The sequence below is a fragment of the Carlito syrichta genome, unplaced genomic scaffold, assembly GCF_000164805.1.
Source record: "Carlito syrichta isolate Samal-C Ts95f unplaced genomic scaffold, Tarsius_syrichta-2.0.1 Scaffold305096, whole genome shotgun sequence".
Taxonomy (NCBI): domain Eukaryota; kingdom Metazoa; phylum Chordata; class Mammalia; order Primates; family Tarsiidae; genus Carlito; species Carlito syrichta.
Genome location: NW_007249192.1, coordinates 50,841 through 64,156, shown reverse-complemented (window position 1 = coordinate 64,156; position 13,316 = coordinate 50,841). Strand labels below are relative to the sequence as shown.

Below are 13,316 nucleotides of genomic sequence, written 5' to 3'. Positions count from 1 at the left end.
CCTCAGCCTTCCAAGTAACTGGAACTACAGGCATGCACTACCACGCCCAGCTAATTTTTGGTTTATTGTAGAGACGAGGTCTTGCCAAGTTGCCCGGGTGGGTCTCGAACCCACCGGCTCAGGCAATCCACTCGCCTCAGCCTCCAAAGTGCTGAGATTACAGGCTGAGCCACTGAACCCAGCCCATGCATTTTCACATTTAAATTCTCAAACTCCTAAGCCTTCACATTTCATATTCCCAGAATCTTATAGATGAGGGAGAAATTCAGAAGAGTTAAATAACTTGCCTAGGGTCAAGAGGCACTGTGGTACACTATGAGAAATATATAACTTTATAGTCAAGTAGATAAACCTGGATGCAAATTTAGCCTCTGCCATTTATCTGTAGGACCTTGGACAAACTAACTTCTCTGAGCCTCAGTTTTTCATCCATAAAAATGGGACTAATAAAAAGTACTGTCTACCTTGACATCCTAGTGCACAGATGGGTAAAGAGTCTTCAGATGGTGTGCGTAGTGCACCTAGCAGTGACAAGGGACCTTACTGAGTGTTCCAGGAATAGTAAGTGATAACATTATGGCAAGATTAGGTGACAGATGAACCTTAAGCTTGGGTCTGTTTGACTTGGAGACCCAGGCCTGTCCCTGATCCCCTACTATCTGAGGTAGGATTGATAACTCTGTCCCTTGTCTTTTTGGAATCAGCTTTGCAAGACTGGTTCTCTCTAATCCCTGGTCACCTTCCTATGGTTTGATCTGGGAGTTGCTGTGTCCCTGCTCTGACATCCTGACAGAAGTGCTCTAGGTGTAAGAGACTTTCACTTTTGCTTAGTGGCCTAAGTAGAGCCTGGATTACCAGCTAGAAAATTCTGCCCTGAAACCCTGCCCCTTGAATCACATGCCTCCCAGGAGAGTGTGTGGCAGCACTGCAGGGCTACCTTAGGGTCCGAACGGAGAGGCTAAGTGTGCAACTCAGTTAAGAGAGCAGGACTGAGGGCTACAAGGCAGAGCACCTTTGCTTTGAATTTTGCCTCTTCAGCTTCGTAAGCGGCAGTGAGCCAGTGGAAACAATCGCATGGCAGTAACTGTGCTAGATGTCCCCCCGCATTAAATTCAAAGCACAGCAGAAACACTGCCCAGTCCTAACACAGCACACCTACGGGCTGAATTCAGTCTGTGGGTCTCCAGCTTTCAGTGCCTGAAATTTCAGGCTGGTGAGATTTCTCCTGGAAGGTTGCTTACATGCCCTCCCACCCCTGCCGCCCCATCAGAGTCTTACTAGGATGCTGAGTCATTGAGCTGGTACTCTGCGGCTCTCTCGAAGCAGGCCTGCACACCGCCGTCCTTCCACAGCCTCCTGATGACCGCCACCAGCTCGGGAGGCATGGTTCCCTCCTCGATGGAGTCGGCCAGGTTGTTGAGCTGCCGCCCATCATCCTGCGGTGTAGAAGCCTGGTTGAGAATTTCTCAGGACTAATAGTTTTCCAGGGAGCTTCTGGGCACTGCTGAGTGGACAGCATTTTATACTGCTGCCAATGCCTAAGGTGGAGGCAGTCTCCAGTGAAGAAGATTCTAGCTAAGAAAACATACTGATTAATGTCTGAGTATGCCCCTAGATGTAGAGAATGGCAGTGTATCCAGCCCCGGGGTGCCCAGAGGATGGCAGGGGACCCCAGTGCTTCTGTGCTGGAGTTTCTGGCTTTCATCCTAGTCTGAAAATGGACCACCACGAAAACAGGTCCTCTGCTGCAGGGAGACTGAAGTGTAAAGGCCAAATTGGCCGTGAAATAGACAAGACTGATGACAAGGGCCCATCACTTTTGTTCTTTCAATGATCTAAAGCTAGAAAAAGGCCAATACTCGAACTAGGGATTTAGCTTATAAGAGTTCTATGGCTAGGAGCCCAAGGAGAGCAAGTTAAATGGTAAAATAGTGATAGGAAAAAAACAGTCAAAGAAAACTGGGAGCATATTTTGTAAGTATTTGTTAAAAGGTTGGGGTTGCAGCCGGGCTCGGTGGCTCAGCCTGTAATCCCGCGCCTTTGGGAGGCTGAGGTGAGTGGATTGCCTGAGCCTGCGGGTTCGAGACCCGCCTGGGCAACTTGGCGAGACCTCATCTCTACAATAAATCAAAAACTAGCCGGACATGGTAGCACACGCCTGTAGTTCCAGCTCCTTGGAAGACTGAGGTGGAAGGATCGCCGGAGCCCAGCAGGTCGAGGCTGTGGTGGCCGGGAGCGGCCACTGCACTCCAGTCTGGGCGACATAGTGAGACTCCAACTCAAAAAAAAAAAGTTGGGGTTGCCTACTTCTCCAGGACTGAATAAGACAGAGGCTCAGCCAGTGGGATTCCAGTTCACATAGAACTATTTTTCTTTTCCAGCTTTCCTTAGAGTCTGTCGGCCTCTGGTCTGTTTCTTCTCATTTGCCTTTCCTGCTCCACCCTCAACCACATCACACTGATCACATACCGCACAGCGTGGTTCAGCATAGTCAATGCCCAGCGTGGACATGGCCCGAATGATAGCCAGGATGGACTGCAGCACATTCCCATAGATGATAGCCTTGAACTCCAGGCATTCTTCTGGCGAATAGCCATCCTGGTGAATAATCCTGCAAGGGGCAGACACTCAGACCTGAGTAACCAGACCTAAGGGACTGGGAATCTGGGGTCTTTAAAGGGTCATAACAACCCTTTCTCTCTGTTCCTACTACTTTCTCAAAGTGGAGGGTGGGGCACAATGATGAGGGGTACCGGCATTGGGTCCTTTGTGTCTGGGTTCCTTGAGGCTAAAGAGCCTTCCTTGCCCAGGACCTTTTGTCTCGGTTCTATTTAAGCCATGATCAGACTTCTTCACCCTATCCCAGACCTTGGAGTTTTGTATCTACTCACTTCATCTGTTTGACGATGGTGCTCTTTCCTGACTCCCCAGCACCTGGAAGGCAAAATGCTTGTTACGCTTCCGATCTTCAGTTCTCCCCAACCTTCCAGGAGGTGACCTGTCAGAGGTCAGAGCTACTGCCTGCTTAGGAGCCTCGCTGGGGGAGAATGCATAGGGATGGGTGATAGCCATTATGATGCCTGCCACTTTCCATTTCTGGCAGACGAGCTCAGGCCACTTGACCTGAATTGAGCGTAGTTTTTGCCTTCATTACTGTTTACATGCCGGGCTGTCCTTTGTAGGATGTTTAGCAGCATTCCTACCCTTTTCCCACTGCAGGCTGACGGCACCCCACTCCCCCAGTTGTGACAACCAAGAAAATGTCTCCAGGCGTTTCCAAAGGGCTGGAGGCAGTGGGGGAGAGGGAGAGTCAAAAATCTTCCTGTTAAGAGCCACGAAAAGATTCAGGGAAAGTCCTTAAACACATTTCTCCTCTCTGCCTATTTCTGACTCTGGGAGAATGATCTTGAGGCAGGATTGGAGAGAGCTGGATCATTTCACTGAAACACGATCCTCTTGTCACTGGGCTGGTTCCCTGTATTGATTTAAATGTCCTAATGGCCTCATCCAAACTCTGCGCTCCTTCATGAAAAACACACACCTTCAACCCTGTCTCAGCCCATCATGCCCTAATGCCTCAGCCTCCTTCCGCTTAGCCTGTGCTTGTTCCTGCTAAGCTGCTTATCCTGAACCTAGAAGAAATCTGCTTAGGCTTAGAAAATCTCCGTGGCCTCGTAGTCACTGTCCCCCCTGGGGAACCTGGGCTCACTAGAGTCTGGGTCCAGCTTACAGAGATACGCACCCTTAGGGGTGTGCCACAGATCAGCTGGGAGAAAAGAAAGCACCTAGCCTGGTGCGTCAGTTCCCATGCCCCGCGTTGGGCTTGGGAACCCAGCCCAGGCGTCTGGTCTTCTGTTGCATAGTCCCTGCCTGCTCCAGCTAACCTACTTCTCTAGTACCACTGTTTTTTGTTTTTGTCTTGGTTCTATTTAAGCCATGATCAGCTTCCTTCACCAACCAATTGAGGTACCTTTGTTTTCAGCAAAGACCAGTGATCTGCTTAGGAGCTCATCACGTTGATGAGCCTCCCATCTGGCAGGGGATTTAGAGGTTGTGACTGAAAAGAAAGCCAGGAAGGGACTGCTGTAGAAGACTGTTCCTTCTCACGCAGGGCTTCCTACTTTCAAAATGTTTACTAAAAGCAAGGAGAAGGAACCAGTATACCTGGCAAGAACCACGGGGCCTGTCTCTGGGATTATGTGGCACTGATTGGATGGTGGGGCTTCTGAGTCTATGGGTGAGGGGAAGTCCTTTTCTGATTCCGTGGCTTGAAGTTTTTTGACTGCAGATTGGGTATGAGTCTGCAAGTCTGGGGTTCTTGGTATTTACTCAAGCCAAAAGAAGGTGTTATGTTTGATTAGATTTGGAGATGGCTGGGCCCTTCCTACCCCTCATACTCTTCTTGGTCCAAGTGTAGAAAAATTCCAGAGTAGTTTGGGGATTCTGGATCCCCTTGGGTGGCTGTGCGGCCCACATTTTTACTTGTCCCTAGAGTTCCTGACCCCCTGGGGAGAGGAGAGGGGAAATGACCTGCCACCTCTCCTTCCGTGGAGTGGGGCTAGAACCCACTGGCCCTGCAGGAGAGAGGGAAGGAGCGTTGCCTTCTTTGGCTCCTCTCAGATCCTACTCACCCAGCAGCAGCAGCTTAACGGTCTTGGCTTCCTTGTCGGCATCCTCCTGCAGCTTCTTTTCTAGCTCTTTGGACCTCTTGGCCAGTTCTTTGTCCTCAGCACTGGCTCCACTCCCCATCTCTGCTGTCTGCTCCTCGGCTGCTTCCTCAGGCTCTTAAGATACTCTTGTAAAGTTTCCTAGATGTGAGATGGAAGAAAAGGAAAAAGCAAGTTGGGATGGAGTGTCCGTTCCTTAGCTCCCCGGAAAGCTGGTCCGGGTGCGGCTGGGTGAGAGAGCAGGCTATGGGTTCCTGTCCTCTGCCTGCATGGGCTGCAACTCCCTTCCCCACCTGGAGACCTACTTCTTAGTCTAGGGATTGTAGCCTTTATATCTAGCAGCGTGATGGGTCAAGCCAATTAAGAGCTTTGTCAATACAGCAAAAGGTAAAGACTCACGAGGGAAATGACCTGCTGGGTCTGACAGAAGAGAGTGGGATACCAGTACCACAGAACCCAGGAATAAGATAATGGCCACCCCCATCCTTTTGAGGGGCTCATCCCCTACAAGCCTCTTGTTCCTTGACTTTATTTGCATCAGAGAACTTGAGATTAGGGGCACATATGTGGGAAGCATCCCCTGTGTAGAGCCTCCAGGTTATAGGGTCTTGAGTTCAAGGGCTTCCAAGTATCAAAGCTACACATTTAGCATAGACAGGTCCTGGCAAGGCATTTTTGTTTGGGGTGGTTTCCTTCCTTGGAAAGAGTAGGGATGTTTTACCCAGCTCCCTCAGTGGTTGCTGCTCCAGGAAGCTATTAGCATTGTTTCTCTGTGTTGGTTCATCTCTGTGTACTTACTTCTGTTATTAGCACTTATCACTAACTATTGCATCATGTTTGACAACTCTGTTTCCTACTGTGAATTCCTCCCCCCAAAAAGGACAATATCTGATCATCTCAAGAGACCATCAGCTCAAGAAACCATATCTGATTCACCTCCGAAAACTTCTGAACTTGTCATTTATTCATGGATCATCAGTAAAGGTTTGTTGAATAAATACGTGTAGAATCAGGATATATGGTAGAGAGAATGGGACTGCATCCCTTTGACCCGCTGAAGCCAGTTGAGGCCCAGCTTCACTTGGTAAGTGACTTTGCTGGTGTGTCGTGGGGGGTTGGACTGCCTCATACCACAGACTTTGCTTCCTTCGGGAAATTGGACCCCACACCCTGGCTTCTCAAAGGTTGGGGCAGCTCTCCTGGCCTGCATCCCAGCTTCCCTTTCCTGGAGGAGAAATGAGGGTGCAGTGGAGCAACTGCCTCACAGACACTGAAGACTCTTCACTGGTCGGATTTCCCCATGCCAGTTAAGTCAATGAACTTAAATGAGTCCTGCTGGTGACGCCTCCTCAGCTGGGGAGACTGGAGAATTTTGCAACCCCAAATGTCCAAGGACCAGCAACATCAGATTACTTGGAAGCCTGTTAGAACTGCGGAATCTTAGGCCTTAACCCAGACCTTCTGATTCTGAATCTACATTTAACAAGATCTCTGGTGTCTCTAAAGACAATACAAGTTGGCAAGTACTGTCCTAGGGAACTCCTTCCCCCAAACTTTCTAATCTTAAGAATCAGTCGCCTGCGGTGCTTGTTTCTGTGTTTCATCAAGTCTTACGTGATCTCTCTCTCTATATAAAAGGGAATGATTCAGAATCAATAAATTCCAGTAATAGTTTTAATTCCAAAGCCAGACACACTTGATTAAAAAATTCCAAAGAGACTGGGCCCAGTGGCTCACACCTGTAATCCCAGCACTTTGAGAGGCTGAGGTGGGAGGATTATTTGAGGTCAGACAGGAGTTTGAGATCAACCTGGGCAATATAATGAGACCCCGTCACTGCAAAATATAAAATTAGCTGGGCATGGTGGTGTACACCTGTAGTCCCAGCTATTTGAGAGGCTGAGGCAGAAGGATCACTTGAGCCCAGGAGTTCAAGGCTGTAATGAGTTAAGATTGTGCCACTGTACTTCAGTCTGGGCAAGAGAGCAAGACCCTGTCTCAAACAGCAACGGCAAAATCCAGTGACGCTGGAATTAGTATTTTAAATGAATACTGGTAATGATCATCCTCTGGCAAATTTGAAAAACCCTGGTCTGGAACAGTTGTTCTCAACTTTTGGTGAATGTTGGTATTTATGTGGAAAGCTTTTGGTTGTTATTATTATTATTATTATTATTATTATTATTATTGAGTCAGAGTCTCACTCTGTCACTCAGGCCAGAGTGTAGTGGCATGCTCCGGCCACCACAGCCTCTACCTGCTGGGCTCAGGTGATTTTTCTGCTTCAGCCTTCCAAGTAGCTGGAATCACAGGTCTGTGCCACCACTCCCAGCTAATTTTTTGATTTATTGTAGAGACGAGGTCTCGCTAAGTTGCCCAGGCTGGTCTTGAACCCCTGAGCTCAGGCAATCCTTTCACCTCCACCTTCCAAAGTGCTGGGATTATAGGCGTGAGCCACTGCACCTGGCTTGGAGAGCTTTTTTTTTTGAGTTGGAGTCTCACTCTGTTGCCCAGGCTGGAGTGCAGTGGCACACTCGGCCAACCCGGCATTGACTGTCGACCTGCTGGGCTCTGGCGATCCTTCCACCTCAGCCTTCCAAGCAGCTGGAACTACAGGCGTGTGCTACCACGCCCAGCTAAGTTTTTATTTATTGTAAAGACGAAGTCTCACAAGTTGCCTGGGTTGGTCTTGAACCCGCGGGCTCAGGCAGTCCACTCACCTCGGCCTCCCAAAGTGCTAGGATTACAGTTTGAGCCACTGACCCTGGCCAAGAGCTTTTAAAATACTGATTGAATTGGTCTGGAGTGCAGCCCAGGCATGAAGGTTTTAAAATTCCCCAGGTGATTCTAACATACAGCCAAGGTGAAGACTGAGCTAGAAGGACTTAATCTGCTCTTTCCTTCTAGAGCTGGAATTGAACAGCAGTGACCAGTTGGACTGAGAAACTGGGAGGCAGTCTCAGGTTTTCCACCTCCCAGTATCCAGAGACATCACTGCTCATCTTCTTCCTTAGCACCCCCTTTCACTGACTACCTGGGAGCTCAGACTTGGGGCTGACAGAGAAACAGGCAGTGGCTGCGCCACCTTCAATGGGGCCCATGTTTTCCCAGTCCAAAATTGGCAAGTGCTTACTGACTTAATGGAAAACCGGAGAGTCTCTTTGAAACCGACTATCTTGGCATCTTGGCTATAAGGTTTCGGTAATTATACCGCACTGCCTTTGCCTGCCTAAAATATTCGTAATTCATACTGAGGCCAGAGCTGTGCTGAAGGCAGCACTGTTCAAAGCATGGGACTGCCAGGAACTGATTACTGTATATTATGGTTGTTCTGATAACTAATCATTGCTGGATGATTTATGTGGCTCATACCAGTTAATTCTCACAATAACTTCAAGGTAACTGCTATTGTCCCCAGTTTACAGACCAGATAACTGAGACCTGAGGGTTAAGTAACTTGTTCAAGGTCGTATAGTTTAGTAAGACAAACCAGTGTCCTTTGATCTCCCACACCCACATAAGCAGCGGGTGAGAGAACTCTTGGGCAAACGCATGAACTCAAAGGGAAACACCAGCTTGTTTCACATATGAGGAAAGTGTTTGAGCTTGTTCCTTTTTCTGCTAGTGCCTCTGCAAACTTCCTGCTGCTTCTGCTTTGTTCCTTGGCCGAAGGTCCCCCTCCTCACTACTGAGCTGAGTGAGGGAACTCCTAGTGCTCGCTGGGCCTCGAGAGATTGTACATGCACCATCGCGATGCTAGGGACTGCCTGCCTCCGTGGTCAGCTCCCGTGCCTTTCCTGGGGCTATTCTTTTTTTTCCCCCGAGTTGGAGTCTCACTCTGTCGCCCAGGCTGGAGTGCAGTGGCACGCTCACGGCCACCACAGCCTCAACCAGCTGGGCTCAGGTGATCCTTCTGCCTCAGCCTTCGAAGTAGCTGGAACTACAGGCACCTGCCACCACGCCCAGCTAATTTTTTGATTTATTGTAGAGGTGAGGTCTCGCCAAGTTTCCCGGGCTGGTCTCAAACCCCTGGACTCAGGTATTCTGCTTTATGATCACACTTAGGGACCGTGTCCTGGCAAAGTGAGTAGGGCATGTCACACTATTTCCTTTTAGAGGTGAGCAAACTGAAGCACAGAAAAGCTCAACGCGGGGTACACTTCCCACATGTGTGCCCCTAATCTCACCCTCTGTGATGCAAATAAATGCAAGGAACAAGAGGTTTTTCAGGGGTTGAGCCCTTCAAGAGGATGGAGGTGGCCATTATCTCATTCCCGAGGGCTCCCGCACCCACATCCCAGCCTCCTCTGAGTTAATAGCAGAGTCTGACCTAGAGCTCAGGTGTCTTGGTTCCTCGCCCTTTATAACCACACCCTTTTGAGTAAAAAAAGGATCCACTGTTTCCCCAGGGAATTTGGGCATGTTTCCTGAGTTAAGGAGAAAGCTCAGGGTCTGTCTTCTGTACAGCGGTAAGCCTTGTCCTAGACAGCTTGTGGGTAAAGCCTTCTCCTGGATGGAATGGGGGGACGGGAAGGATGAGGAATGCCTAGGACCTTTTATTCCATAGGTGGAGGCGGGGGAAATTCACAGAAGAGCACCTTAAAGGGATACCGCGCCAGTGCTGGGGAATTTAGAGCTGTTTAAATCTAGCCTCCACCCTTGGGTAGGAGAGGCAGTTACATACACATTTCACTGCCAGGCTGATAAGTTTTATGGTAGAAGAAAGAACAAGGCAATTGTCAAATGAACAGACTTTCCACAGAGAAGCAGAACAGCAAAACTGGGGACAAGCATTCTGGGGAGAGGAGAGAGCATCAAGGAGAGGAATCAAAGCATCAAGGCGCAGGTTACAACGTGTGCTCAGAAAACTGGAGGACTGGCGATGAAGACAGAAAAGGGAATTGGGGCTGCGGGTGAAGGGCCTTGAGTGACAAGTTTAAGGGGTTTGGCTAAAATCTGGGGACTCGAGGACAGATGCATACAGCTGCAAGGTGCTGTGGACACAGCGTAGGGTGAGTGGAGTGATGGTAAGGGGGGGTTGGCTGCTGGGAGAGGCTGAAAAGCAAGATCTGAACGACTCGTGTCTAGAAGGGTCTAGGCATAAGGAAGAGTTTGGGAAATAGTCCTGGCCCAGGATCTTTCTGGAGTAGCAGGTGTTCTCTCCTAAGCTTAACACCCATGAAGAGTGTTCTGGCCTAGGAAGGCTGACACCCCAAGTGAGCTGGAGACCAGAAGTAAAGAAACAGTTCTTCAGAGAAACAGAGTGTCCCATCATAAGGGACCTGGGTTTCCAGGAGGGCCAATTAAGGAACTGTTCGGGGGAACAGACAAGAAGGGGAGGAAGCTGTGTTTAGAGCTAGGGGTAATTCCAGAGGCTCAAAGGCAACATTAAAGCCTTCTGTGTGAAAAAAGCCTGTGATGACTCACTCCTTCACTTCCCAAGCTCTGTTCTACATACACAATGAGACCTCACTGACATTCTTGCTGGTGTCTAGTAGGTGGGGGAGATTGGTGCTTAGCTGTAATCAGGGTACACTTCCTAGCAGTGACAATACACCAGATGGCCTGGAAACGGGAGGGCTGTACAGGGTGTGTCACTTATGGGGCTAGGGAGGAACATACAGGGATTTGTGAACTGGTTTGCCTGGGCTGGGTGGAGGCAGGGATGACTACCTATTGGCTGGTTAGGTAGGTAGGTCTGGATTAAGGGGGATACTAAGAAGGCCTAACCTGTGCAAGATTGCCCCTCAAAACTATGTCGACATTTGCATCTTATCAGAATATAGATGACATTCTATGTGGTTACATAGTGACTGTTAAATCTGAGATTTATTTTATTCATTCTTGAGAGCCCAGCAGCCTAAAAATTCTTAAGGACCCCAAGACCAATGTAGGGGCCATATTAAGAATGGTTTACTTTTAGGTCTGGAGTTAAGATCCAGCCTGGGGCAGTCTGGGTAGTAGGGGTGAGTACAGATTTGTACAGGTCTTTGTTGATTTCCATCACCTTGATTCTACAGGTAATGGATACATACTGTAGATCATTTAAAAAATGCAGATAAGCATAAAGAAGAAAGTAAATGCAACCCATAATTCCACCACTACAGATAATTAATTGTAAACTTTTTAAGAGTGTTTCTTTTCTATGCATATGTATCACGTAATTAGGACCATATGTACGCCTAAGTTTTTTTGTATCGATATTTTCACCCAACTTTATATTGTGAACATTTTCACATCATGAAAAAAATTCTACAGTTTTTTTTTTTTTTTTGAGTTGGAGTCTCACTGTCGCCCAGACTGGAGTGCAATGACCTGCTCATGGCCACCACAGCCTCAACCGGCTGGGCTCAGGTGATCCTTCCCCCTCAGCCTTCCAAGTAGCTGGAACTACAGGTGCACGCTAGCAGGCGCGGCATATTTTTTGTTTTATTGTAGAGATGAGGGCTCACCAAGTTGCCCAGGCTGGTCTTGAACCCCTGAGCTCGGACAGTCTTCTTGCCTCGGCCACCCAAGGTGCTGGGATTACAGGCTTGAGCCATTGCACCTGGCCCAAGGACAATTTTTTTTTTTTTTTTGAGTTGGAGTCTCACTCTGTGTTGCCCAGACTGGAGTGCAGTGGCCGCTCCCAGCCACCCCAGCCTCAACCTGCTGGGATCCGGTGATCCTTCCGTCTTCCAAATAGTTGGAACAACAGGTGCGCGCTACCATGCCCTGCTAATTTTTGATTTATTGTAGAGACGAGGGCTCGCCAAGTTGCCCGGGTGGGTCTCGAACCCATGGGCTCAGGCAATCTACTCGCCTCGGCCTCCCAAAGTGCTGGGATTACAGGCTGAGCCACCAAGCCCGGGCAAGAACAATTTTTAATGGCTGTATTTCCTTGTATGCATTTGACGTAATTTAAACATCCCTGTTGTTGAAGCTTGACGTTTCTAACCTTTCTGTGTGATACACATTGCAGCGATGAAAGACTTTGGGCATACATATTTTTCTGGCAGCTCTTTTTAAGAGAAACATTTTCCTGACAGTTGATTATTAGGTCCAATAAGAAGAACACTTTTGAAACTCTTGACTGTATATTACCATGTTTTTCAGAAAGATGATACCCACGTTTATGGCCGTCGGTGGTGAGTGCGCGCATGCTGGCGAGCCAGTGCGCCCTCCAGTCTTACTAACTCCACCTTTGCCATGTGTATTAGGATATTGTCTTAGTCTTTGCTATTTTGAGAGGTAAGCATGGTATCTCCTTGTTCTCTTTCTAGTATTATTGATTCTTCGTGAGATGACCAATTACCCATGTTGAGGGAGGCTGAGGCCTTTTAAGTTTGTTCAGGGTGAAGAGCAGTAGACAGGCATCAGTGGAAGTGACATCAGATGCAGGCCGGGAATAGGGTTCAGGGTCCAGAATCCAGCGTGGGAAGGGAAGAGGGCGGCAGAGTTTGGAAATAAATTTGACCGTGGGGGTGGTGAGAACTGGGAGGTGCTGGACAAACAGCATTAGAACAACCGGGTGTGGGAGGCAAAGGGCTCCCGCGGGGGGAAGAGGGAAGATTAATTGCTGCTAATACACTTAATTATATTCATTGAAGTCTTGGGAACTCTTCTCCACAAGCTCTCTTTAGGTAGGATTCTCTTCCTTGGAAGTGGGGCTGTGGGGATGCTGGGTGCATGGAGGGTAGGCAGTTCCCCAAACAGCTGCAGGGTGAATACAACCTGTGACTGTCAATAGGGAACCAAGGCCAAGGCCAAAGCAGTGGATAATACACAAACACTGAGTAGTTACTCCAGGCCAGGCACAATTCTAAGCACTCAACTTACATTAAGTCATTTATTTTAACATGTAAGCAGGTACTCTTGCAGTCATTATAGAGCCAAAATAGAAGCACAGAGAAGTTAAGTAGCTTGTCCAAAATCAGTCAGGAAGTAGGTGGAGGATGTGGATGTGAACCCAGACATTCTGGCTACAGACTTGAGACTTTTTTTTTTTTTTTGAGTTGGAGTCTCACTCGGTCGCCCAGACTGGAGTGCAGTGGCCGCTCCCGGCCACCGCAGCCTCGACCTGCTGGGCTCCGGCGATCCTTCCGCCTCAGCCTTCCGAGTAGCCGGAACTACAGGCATGCGCTACCACACCCGGCTGATTTTTGGTTTATTGTAGAGATGAGGTGTCGCCAGGTTGCCCAGATGGGTCTCGAACCCGCGGGCTCAGGCAATCCACTCACCTCAGCCTCCCAAAGGCGCGGGATGACAGGCGGAGCCACCGAGCCCGGCTAGACTTGAGACTTTTAACCACCAAATACAGAAACTGATGTGGGGAGGGGAGCCAGTATGGCAGGGCACACCCTGCTTACCTCTGCCAACCAGAAGTAAATAGGCGACCTGGGTGAAAATGCCGGGAATGCAGGGCAGGACTTCTGCTGAAAATGAATCCTGGGACAATAACAACAGCTGTTATTGGGCCCTGACTTTGTGCCAGACACTGTGCATAGGGACTTCACGTTTAATCTTCACAAGAACCCCTCTGAGCGAGGTACTGTCATTACCCCATCCCACTGGTGCGGAAGCTGACGCACGCAACTTGCCCAAGACCCAGGGTCGGGCCAGGCCGCCACTGGTGTGGTGCCTGCCCACGTGGCGCTCGGGAAGAGGAAA

The 13,316-nt window shown here is 49.0% G+C and overlaps 1 protein-coding gene across 2 annotated transcripts in view; it reads right to left on the bottom strand.

The window, feature by feature from the left end:
* GNAT2 (G protein subunit alpha transducin 2) overlaps window positions 1–13,316 on the bottom strand; it is a 19,184-nt gene that overhangs the window by 5,635 nt on the left and 233 nt on the right. Inside the window, exons 2-5 of one of the 2 annotated variants that reach the window (XM_021713956.1) lie at window positions 4,632–4,808; window positions 2,892–2,934; window positions 2,470–2,611; window positions 1,279–1,436 (exon numbers count right to left, since the gene is read on the bottom strand). In XM_021713956.1, coding sequence (XP_021569631.1) covers window positions 1,279–1,436; window positions 2,470–2,611; window positions 2,892–2,934; window positions 4,632–4,749 — 461 coding nt within the window. In that variant the 5' untranslated portion in view covers window positions 4,750–4,808. Of the gene's footprint in view, window positions 1–1,278; window positions 1,437–2,469; window positions 2,612–2,891; window positions 2,935–4,631; window positions 4,973–13,316 lie in introns of those variants that run through there. The other variant, XM_008061110.1, reaches the window with a different exon arrangement.